Below are 11,125 nucleotides of genomic sequence, written 5' to 3'. Positions count from 1 at the left end.
CAGAGCCTAAATTACATATCAAAGATAACATCATAGATTGCTCAGGAACTGAATCAGTGGAGCAGCTCCTATTAACAGATGCTAAGAACTAGAGTTGGTAGAGGTGGAGAAAGATCCTCTTTAAACAGTGAATGTAATGCTATATAGTGCCACACTCTTCAGCATTTCCTCTGTCCTATGCTGCCCTCAGATACAACAGCACTAAATGCCTGTCAGATCCTCTTTGTACATATGCATTAAAAGGGGCGCTATCACTGGGAAAAGTCATTTTTAACTAAGAACATACTTGCATAGTCTTTAGAAAGGCTATTCCGCACATAACTTTTATAGGTAAATTGCCTCAGTAGTTTTTGAATGAGCCCCTTTTTATCCATATGCTAATTAGCCTCCAGGAGCACAGGAAGTTCTCATCGAGCACTGTCTGCTGTGTGCAAGGAGATGAGTCATCAGCAGCAGCAGCCTGTGCAGTACACACAGCAGAGAGTATGCTCGCTGAGATTTCCTGCGCTCGCTGAGACTTCCTGTGCTTGCTGGAAGCTAATTAGCATATTAATAAAAAAGGTCTCATCACTGAGGCGATTTACATACAAAGGGTACGTGTGGAATAGATTTTTCTAAAGGCTATGCAAGTATGTGCTTAGCTAAAAATGACTTTTCCCAATGATAGAGCCCCTTTAATTTGTAAGTTGCTAACATAAAAAACACTGTGACAAATGGAGAGGTTTATAAAAAATGTACAGTTTATTACACTGGCAATGTGCTATGCATCACTCACTATGGATCTACAGCACGTACAAATGTATTTTCATTGTATATGTACATTTTGAACACAGTATGGTTTAAGGAAACCAAGCTTTTAACCTTTTTACTGTCAAGGGACATATAATTTAATGCAAACATATCCAGCAGTAAAAGGGTGGTCATATTTTAAATTATCCACATATATATAGAGAGATATAAAACAAAAGAAACACATTTCAATTTTAAAAAGAAAAAAACAGACAAACCTCAATAGATCACAAACACTCATGCACATACAAATAAAATGGTGAAAAACAGGACATTAGGGACCCCCCTTCCCCCAGAAACATACAATAGGTTTCATTCAAGTTTCTTTTCAGTTCCACTGAGGGAACAAGCATTCGTACTAATCTCTTTCATGTAAAGCTGGCCATACATTTTAGAACCTCTCCATGCTCACGCACACTCAGCTTTGCCGAGAGTCTAGGTATTCTGCTTGGAGAGAGGGGAGAAAGTCACCGCTAACGTCTCTAGTAGTGACTTATCTGCCCTGAGAACAAAGAATCAGGCATGTTGAAATCCAATCCTTTACTTCGCTGACATCTGATGTCAGGAGACCCCAATACATATTAGCTGGTTCTGAGAACATCATGTATGGCCAGTTTGACTATAAAGTGGCACAGTAAACTTGGGAGCTGCAGGTGCTTACAATATGATAAAATGTACACAACCTTTGCCAAAAGATAATGCAACAATATGCTGTCTAAAAGTGATAGCATAACTACACACGTACAACAAATTCTACTACACTATGCAAAACTATACATCATAGTAAAATCTAACAAGTACAGACATCTACTTTCTACATGACACATTAAATATGTGCAAACATAAGACGTCAGGCTTCTAATGTAAACCACAAATGGGGAAATATCTGTGGATTTAGAAATGCATGATGCTAAACATTAGTTATACATTCAGCAAAATGCCTCAAGCTGCTTTTGGTACAGGAAACACACACCATTTAAGGCTTTATGGGTTCTGTCGAACAGCAGGAAGACAAAAGATGTGACGTGCACGGTAACTTAAGTGTGTATTTGGGAAGTCTTTATACTGGTTCATACTTTGCTTCGCTATTAAACATGTTTAGTACCGTCACTCATACAGTGAGTTAAAGGGGCTATCAAGGAAAATGAAAAAAAAAAAAAAAGTTGCAATGATACACACAACCCTTGAACAAGCGTGGTGCTGGAATAAAGTAGTATTTTTACAAATTCACGACACCCCCTGAAAAAAAAAAAAGTTGATGCCTTTTGACGGAGTTTACTGTATACAGCGTTCCTCTGAACTTGAAAATGAATCTCAATGCAGTAAGCTGTAAAGCTCCCCCTTGTGGTGGCTACATGCAACTAAAAATGTGTTATTTAAAGGGAGTCTATCATTGGCTATAGTGATTTTTAACTAAGTATATATTTGCATAGCCTTTAGAGAGGCTATTCCAGACATACCTTTTATTAATTAATCATCCAGCCAATTTTGAACGAGCCCACTTTTATTGATATGGTAATTATCCATCACGGTGCACATGGAGGTCTCTGTGATGTTCCCTGAGCACTGCTTATGACATCAGCCTTCCCTGCTCTCACCTCCCCGTTCTTTACACATATCACACAAGCGGTGCTCAGAGAACATCACAAAGACTTCCGGTGCTCGGTGGTGTCTAATTAGCATATCAATAAAAGCGGCTAATTAAAAAACGGCTGGGAGAATTAATGAGTAAAAGGTATGCTTAGTTAAAAGTCACTATAGCCAATGATATATTCCTTTTAACACCATGGCTAAACAGAGCAATTCGAGCTTTGTGTCAAAAATATAAATCCCCAGTACAAATATATTAGGAAATGAACCTGTACAGAAATATGGAGCCAAAATGGACAACATTTAAAGTCCAAATTTCTTACTGACAATGGTTGTCTATAAAACATCTGCTGTATCTGGAGCATTGACTGTTCATTTCTCTTATTTATCTGTTCAGTAGTGGCCACCAGATAGCTCAATTGTTACTATTATTACTGGAAAAGACTGAAAAAGTCTACTTTACATTAAACCATGAAGGTCTCTTGGTAAGATAAGATATTCCCAAAGTGCGCAAGTTGAATATTTAAAAAGAAATAAAAATACATGAAAAAAGCAGAAACAAACAAAACATACGGACTTACACCTGAACTAATGAAGAACAAAAAAGTGCAAAACAACAAAACGTAACATTAGTATTTCTGCTGTAAATCTGGATACAGCACTTTAGTGGGATTCCACACAGTTTCATCATCATACCAGAGCAGCTTATTCTCTGCATGCTGTACTACAATGTCTTTTACCAGGCAGAGACACTGGCAATGCAGCTGGATTCAGGTCAGTGATGCTTCACAAAGGGTCAGTCACGTACCCATTACTGTATCCTCCTACGGGACAGCACAATACAATCTGCTGCTTAAAGCTTTACCTGCCATTATGGATTGTGGACAAGCACTGGCAATGGCAAGTCTTCAATTTTCTTCCCTTTTTAGAGAACTGAAATGTTTCACCAGAAACCTAAAGAGTAATATCCCGACTCTGAACTAGTAATAGGATAAATGCAAATAGACTGCAAAATTTGTTGGGTTTGTTTTCCTTAAGTCAATGCACCATGATCCTCCCCAGATTAGAAGATGGCTTCGTGGAAAATGAAAAGCTAAAATCGAAAAATACCAAGAGAGTATCTAAAAAAGGAAAAAGGTTCCCTTCCATTCCTTTTCGTCTAAGAACCATCTTGGATGCTAATGTCACACGTTTTAGTTTGTCACATCTTCTGTGGATGGTTCAGGACGGGCAAAGAGTTTTTTTCATATCCCTTTTGTTCACTTTTTCACATTTTCTAAACATTAAAATATCAACGGATGAATGAAACATTTTCCCAGACAGCAAAAAACACAACACTAGAAGCTACTGAGAGGTGCTTAGTATGAGAACTTTCTGAAGGTGCACACTCTTGAAGGTTCCTCCATCCCTGCTGGTTCCTCAGCTAGGCTTGGTGGGGGCTTTGATGCGGACAGTAGATGCTCGAACCTGGAGCTTTGCCTGCTGATTTTGTGCATCTGCAGTGGCCGAGGCTGGCGCTGGGCTCTGGTTTGATGAGGTTTGAAGCTGTGGAGATGCCGCTGCCACCACCTGCTGTTGCTGCTGGAGGATCTTCTGCTGCACCACTTGGGCTGCTGTTGAACCAGCTGGTAGGACTTGAACTTGCTGCTGGCCAGCGGCTGTAGCCTGGGTCAGTGTAACAGTCTGGGACTGGACCTGGAGTAATAATTACATGGCTGATATTACAGTATGATCCATTTATTTCTCCTCTTTATATCATTATTTCCTCTTTCAATAATAACACACGTATTCTAAATAGCATGAAGCATGACCCAAACTCTTTGGTATGACACAGAAATATGAATTGCATTTATGATGGAGAAAACCACTGACCTGCTGAGTGGCTGGTACCATCTGCTGGATGCTAGCCACTGCTGCCTGCTGTTGGACCACCTGAGGAAGCTTTGCAACCTTGAGGAAATGAGCAGATGATGAAGCGATGAAATGACCTCTTTATGAATTTTAGATATGAAATACAAGGGCAGAATATGGCAAATCCGCAAAGTCTTGAAGCCTTATTTTGCTGATTTTTAGTTCTCAGCTCAATCCCCTAGTGGCATCAAGAGCCAAACTAAAGAGCTTGCTATGTGACCTGAACAGAATATGTCATGACCAACACAAATGTTCAGTGACTCTTAACCATTTGACTTAACCCTGAATGTTTACATATACATAGGAGATTGGTATCCTATGGACATCCATCTCATGTTATTAGCCCATCTTCAATCATCCCTTCTCTTCACATCTACCCATCACTGTTCCTTTCTTCTGCTCTATCTGTCACTTCCATTTTCACCTTTGTTGAATGTTCAGGATTAATTTAAAGGTTTGCCAAGATTAGTCTAAGGTTCGGTTCACATCAGCTCTTGCACTCTGTACAGGGATTCCGTTCCCCTCTCCACATGAAAAATGTGGAGCACAAAACACAGTTTTTTCACCTTTTTCGGGTGGAAACCGAACAGTAACCATGCGAACCCCATTACAGTCTATGGCGTTCGTGGATTTCCACGGGTAACAGGTTTTTTTTTAAGCCGATTAGGTTTCCGTTCAGGGGGTCCCCAAACGGACCCCCCGAAGGGAAACCCAAAAGCTGATGTGAACCTAGCCTTAAATGAATGTGTATTCACATACAAAAACTATGGAAATGTGATGATGCTTCACTTTGTTGTCATTTTTGTCTGTGGCTTCTTTCAGGATATTAAAAAGTAACTAAACTGCTGAACAACTTTTCATTTTCTGGCAGTATTTGTGTCATTAATACATTTTATAAGTTACTTTATTAACACATTTTGTCTCCTTTTTTTTGGAAATCCTGCATTTTGTCATTGTTTCCCTTGCTTCTGTATTGAGATCTGTACCTGCTTCTCATTGTTACAGTCTACAGGCTTGTGTTGTAATGAAAGTTGACTTATACTGTATATGTGATTCATCTGCTCTATAATGTCTGTTGAAAGTTAATAGGGTTAAAGCGATGTAAATTAGCATGGGACTATTGCCGGTATTTCTAGTAGCTTAGTTTAGTTATTTAAAAAAAAATTATCTTTGTACCATATTAGCCAGAGGATATGACATATAAAGATTGAGAGTTCTCAGTAGTTGATATCTTTTTTAATGGCTAACAAAAAATGACATATTGCAAGCTTTCGGAATAACTTGATTCCTTCATCAGGCTGGTATAACACAATATCTGAAGGCAAGCACATTTATACAGGGATACAGTGTTCGATGCACCATTGTTAGCCATTAGAGATGAGCAAGTACTGTTCGGATCAGGCGATCCGAACAGCACGCTCGCATAGAAATGAATGGACGTAGCCGGCACGGTGGGGGTTAAGCGGCTGGCCGCCGTCAAAGCGGAAGTACCAGGTGCATCCATTCATTTCTATGGAGCGTGCTGTTCGGATTGGCTCATCGGATCGTACTCGCTCATCTCTATTAGCCATTAAAAAAGGTATCAACTACTGAGAACTCTCAATCTTTAGTTATTTAAGCATATTTACAATTGCTAACTACATTTTATACATGTTTGACTATGAAATGTTGCAGAATGTGTTGAAGGACAGCAATAATATATATATATATATATATATATATATATATGTTCACCACAAAAAGGACACTGCTGTGACATGGGCATCTAAATGATATATTGTACAACATAACTTTCCATGTACATTGCTGACAAAATTCTAACAAGGGCTGCATTACCAGAGGTTAGATATGAATGGTTGAAAAACATCTATAGCTGTTTTTATGCATGACTTATGTGAATGAGTAAATTGCCAAGCATGCCTGCCTTTGTTACCTATACCTGAATTTGAGCCTGTACTTGTTGGGCACCAGGCGACTTCTGATTCTGGGTGATAGGGGTGGTGAGGAATTGTGTTTTAATGGCTGGCTGAGTGGCGTAGGTCAGCTTCTGTTGTTGGGACTGTTGCTGTTGTTGCTGAGCTTGAACAGTGACTTGTTGAGTTATCTGCTATGAAAATACAAACAATAATGTTAACTTAATGTCTATAGATATAATGAAGAAGACACATGAATACTGACGTAAGAGGTATATCCCACCACACAAAATGATTACATAACCAAGAATAAGCCATCAGTTTCTGAGTGGCCGAGGTGCAACTACTGGGACTCCCACTGATATTGAAGGGGATGCTAAACTGACTCCCCTTCAATATTTTCCCTGCACAGTAGCAGCACTCCCGCCATAAGGTATACCGCAGTTCCTAAGATATCACTTGCACGGAGCGCTGCTGTTTATGGGAAATCTGTAAAAGGCACAATAATGATTTTTTTTCTTTGCACAATTCATTTTCATCTAGGAGAGAACCTGTTTTTACCTTCTGCTGCTGCACAGAGGCCTGTCCTGGAGATGCTCCAGACTGCAAGGCTTTTTGTTGTTGCTGTTGTTGCTTTAGTTTCAGGAGCTGCTGTACATTCAAGGGCTGAGCAACCACAGTCTGCCCACCTATAAGACAAATGTTGGAAGATGAGGACCTTTACAATGTATTGCTAACATAAAAGCATAGCTTTGCCTTTGTAATTACCTTCCTTAAATTAGTTTTTATTTATTACTATTTCATTTCTTAAAAGTGTAGTCTTATTTTGTAAAATAATGGCATATTGCTACGACATGCCATCACTTTATGATTGTGGGGGTCTAACTTCTGGGACCTGCCCTAACCCTAAGAACATTTTTGTTGGCAAAGCAGACCTTGACTTTTTATTTCTGCTCGGTGTGGGAAAAACAAAAGATGGCATTGACCCAGTGCTTTGGATCCTTCAATATTAGGACCAGGGAGGGGTTCATATGCCATCACTTTACAATACAGGACTACTCCTTTAAATAGTTGATTCAGTAATACAAAGCTAACTTGAAGGGCTTACAATCTGATTGAAAACGAATCTGTCATACCAGCCAAAGTTTGCTTGATGATCTTCAAATCCATAAACTCATAAAAGTCATGACTACCTAAAAGAACTTCTGAAGCCCCATAATCCTTGCTGACCTCTCAGATCGGCAGACACAAACTATCCATCTCCAGGATCCAGAATAAATTATTTAAAGCCAGAGCCTTCACCATGCAGCCCCGAATCTCTGGAATGTGTTACCCGGATTGATCCAAGACATCTCATCTTGAGCATTTTAAATCAAGACTCAAAACACATCTCTTCATTTGAAGGCAAATCATAGGATGCCACAAAATACTGTTTAGTCAACCACTGGACTTAGAAAAGGGCATTACAAATGTTTGTAATTGTTGTAATTGACCCCATTATAAAGGGACACAAACAATTCAAACAATAAGAAAAAAAAAGTATTTGTACAAATTATTACAATCTGCTAAATATAAGTAATAGCTACATAACATACCTGCAGCTTTCTGTGGTTGGCCAATAGCAACACTAATTCCTGCCACTGTGACTGGTAGTGTGGTTACCCCTGTGGATGACACAACAGCAGACACCACTGGAGGCTTTGCTAGTGCCACTTGTGCGGTTTGTCCTGGTTGGGCCTGGATTTGCCCCTGAGCCTGAAGCTGAAAAATTGACTTCATTAACTCTTCCCTAGAAACTCACAATTTTTCAAAAATGCAATATACAAAAGGTGAGAAATTAGTTAGATAGTGATTAATGAAAAGAAAACAATACAAAAATTATACTAAAATCACACAAAGCATACTAAGGCTGCATTCACACAGAGTAACGCCAGGCGTCATTTGTGTGTAATTTGTGTGTCTTTTACGGCCGTCATAAAACGTTTACATAGAGTTCTATAGGAAAAGACCCCGTCATTTACGGCCGTCATTTACGGCCGTCATTGTAATGACGGCCGTAAATGACGGCAGTAAATTACAGACGTCTTTTCCTATAGAACTCTATGTAAACGTTTTATGACGGCCGTAAAAGACACACAAATTACACACAAATGACGCCTGGCGTTACTCTGTGTGAATGCAGCCTAAAATGGAAACATGGCATCAATTATGATTGATACATGGCATGTCGGGTCCATTTTCTGCGTGGAACCCATTGAAATCAATGGGGAAAAAAGCCTCCTATGCTTACTACTAAACTATATTCTATACTTACTACTAAACTATATTCTATACTTACTACTAAACTATATTCTATACTTACTACTAAACTATATTCTATACTTACTACTAAACTATATTCTATACTTACTACTAAACTATATTTTATACTTACTACTATACTATATTCTATACTTAGTACTATACTATATTCTATACTTACTACTATACTATATTCTATACTTACTACTATACTATATTCTATACTTACTACTATAGTATATTTGGGAATTATTATATAATTGCACTTATTCATGCGCTCAAACTACATTGATCTAGAACCTTATGTCTTCTATGGGTGATATGGCCTTATATTACAAATTGTGTTTTTTTTTTTAGAATTTTTGGATTTAATAAAGATGATTATTGGGTTTTAGATTTTTTTCTCCTGTGTATTGTTTGTTGGAATGGATCTTCCGTTATAACAACTGAGAACTGTTTAAAGGGGTATTCCCATCTCAGCTAACCATGGTCTAGATGGGAATCTGCAGCTCCTTCTCCACCTCCATGAGGTGGTTGAGGGTTATGAATACAGTGTAACTTATTGTTGTATACTGTTTGTGTAACTTCTATTTGTCCCTACAGGAGTTACAGAGAGTATAGAGCAGCCATTGCCAGCTGTCTCCATAAGTCCTTACCATTTCTGGGAGCCAGAGGCAGGGCTATTCCTATTTTAGCCATGAAATGGGAATAACCACTTGACTTATAGCTTATTCATCACAACCTCAACACTCACTGACATACACATTTATATAAGTACCAAGGTTGTACATATAAATAAATAAATGGTTGTACAGGGTTAGAAACAAGAGCTGAGTTGCAATATTGCACATAACCTATGGATGGTTCTGTAGCACTGATTTAGGAACAATTCAGGGATTATTCTTAAATCTTATACTATCCCTATAAATGATCATTGTTATTATTATATACTGACTGTTAAAACTTACCAGACGAGCCACATGCAGATTAGTAACAGCTCCTGTGAGTACAGCTCCAGCTCTTGGTGCAGTGACTGCAGTGAGCTGCTGGGCCTGTTGCTGTGTTGGTGCTGCCTGGGGTTGCTGCTGCCCCTGTGCAGGTGCTGCCTGTGCTGCACTTTGCGGAGCTGGCTGCTGCGGTTGCTGTTGAGTGACCGACTGGGATGTCTGTTGTGGAAGCTGCATTTTCTGCTTTTGCAATTTGAGTAGTTGTTCCTTGTTCCAATAAAAGAATATGCAATGGGTATTTATGAACCTACTGAAGATGTAAAGAGCATGGAAAACCAAACTGTAGCCAACCTACCTGTGATAATTTCCCAACAGCTTTTATTTGTCCAGGGGACTGTGACTGAGCCTGGATCTGGGGAACCTGTACTTGGGCAGCCTGCTGTTGTCGAAGAAGCTGGAATTGAGCTGGAGTGATGGTTTTACTTGCAAGCTGAACCCCAGCCGTTGTAGCTGGAAAGTCAATGGGCACATCAAAATGAAGTCAGAGAACATTGTATAATTGGAAGAAGACAAAAGGATATTAAAACATACAGTACAATAATTCAATACCTGTTGTCACCTGAGTAACAATTGACCGGGCCTGTGTCTGGACAGGGGTAATACTGCTGCACACCACAGTTCCCCCAGTCACTGGAGTTACTGCTCGTACACCTTGGTTTGTAGCTATTGTGACCATCTCTGCAGGGGTCGCTGAAGTGGCTACTGCTCTTTGCTGGGCATGCACAACCTGTGCTGCCCCACCAGGAGCCTAAGAGAAATGCAATCAATCAGTTCAGATATGTTTTAATGAAAACCTAATTATACTTTGTTTTGAAAAAATTTAAAATTACCTGAATATCCTACAAAAGATCTGCAAGTTTTTTTTGCTTTTTTTTTTACTGTAATATATTTTGGCCTTTTGAAAAATGAAAGGTATACCAAATCTAAAGTTTACAACTTATGCCTTGTCTCAGTGCTTGGATCTACACAGATCACAAGAATGGGGGGTCCCTTGTACCCCCATCTCGATGGAGCAGAGGTTGCTCAGGCACACTGCAGATTCATTCATCCCTATTGGTATGCTGAAGAAAAGCACTATGCTCCCCTCACTTGACACTTGACTTGAGTTGTCTCCTTAAAGGTAAATTCCATACTCTTGTAAACCGCAATCTGTATGGCAGATTATGGTTTTTCAATGCCTATTTTGGAACATATTACTTTTTACTTACTGTAAGGGTCCCTGGTATAACAGGAGATGCCAGTCTCTTATTGATAGGTTGGAAGGTGGCAGAAGGGACTCCTGCAACAGTATTTACAATGACATTTCCACTCACAGCAGCTGTAATTAAAAATACCACGTATTAAAGAAAGAAGAGACACATCAAAAAACTCACTCTGAGGCAGGAGGGTTGTGCTTTACAGTATAAAATGACAAACTATCTGTTGTAATCTGTGGGAGAACTTGCAGTAAGAGTTCAATTTCGCAGCAGTGCCACCACAGGGGAGATTAAGCATTGCATTGTGACCATTTAAACCAGCGGGCTGGGTCTGTGCAATGCAAGATATGGTTCTCCAGAATAAGAAACACTCCCTATATGCTCTCTCCTCTGTGGCCCAGAGATAAATATGCTGAGC

The 11,125-nt window shown here is 39.3% G+C and overlaps 1 protein-coding gene across 3 annotated transcripts in view; it reads right to left on the bottom strand.

The window, feature by feature from the left end:
* Window positions 1–718: 718 nt before the first annotated feature.
* The window catches only part of LOC142203603 (E1A-binding protein p400-like), a 102,369-nt gene continuing 91,962 nt past the window's right edge, over window positions 719–11,125 (bottom strand). For 2 of the 3 annotated variants that reach the window (XM_075274488.1, XM_075274496.1), the window contains 9 exons: window positions 10,720–10,829; window positions 10,061–10,259; window positions 9,807–9,961; window positions 9,473–9,718; window positions 7,799–7,964; window positions 6,765–6,892; window positions 6,230–6,397; window positions 4,252–4,329; window positions 719–4,074 (listed from right to left, as the gene is read on the bottom strand). In XM_075274488.1, coding sequence (XP_075130589.1) covers window positions 3,799–4,074; window positions 4,252–4,329; window positions 6,230–6,397; window positions 6,765–6,892; window positions 7,799–7,964; window positions 9,473–9,718; window positions 9,807–9,961; window positions 10,061–10,259; window positions 10,720–10,829 — 1,526 coding nt within the window. In that variant the 3' untranslated portion in view covers window positions 719–3,798. The remainder of the gene's footprint in view (window positions 4,075–4,251; window positions 4,330–6,229; window positions 6,398–6,764; window positions 6,893–7,798; window positions 7,965–9,472; window positions 9,719–9,806; window positions 9,962–10,060; window positions 10,260–10,719; window positions 10,830–11,125) is intronic. The other variant, XM_075274502.1, reaches the window with a different exon arrangement.

This window comes from Leptodactylus fuscus, chromosome 1, assembly GCF_031893055.1.
Source record: "Leptodactylus fuscus isolate aLepFus1 chromosome 1, aLepFus1.hap2, whole genome shotgun sequence".
NCBI classification, from domain to species: domain Eukaryota; kingdom Metazoa; phylum Chordata; class Amphibia; order Anura; family Leptodactylidae; genus Leptodactylus; species Leptodactylus fuscus.
Note: the sequence above shows the minus strand (reverse complement) of the source record. Positions and strands in the feature narration are given on the sequence as shown.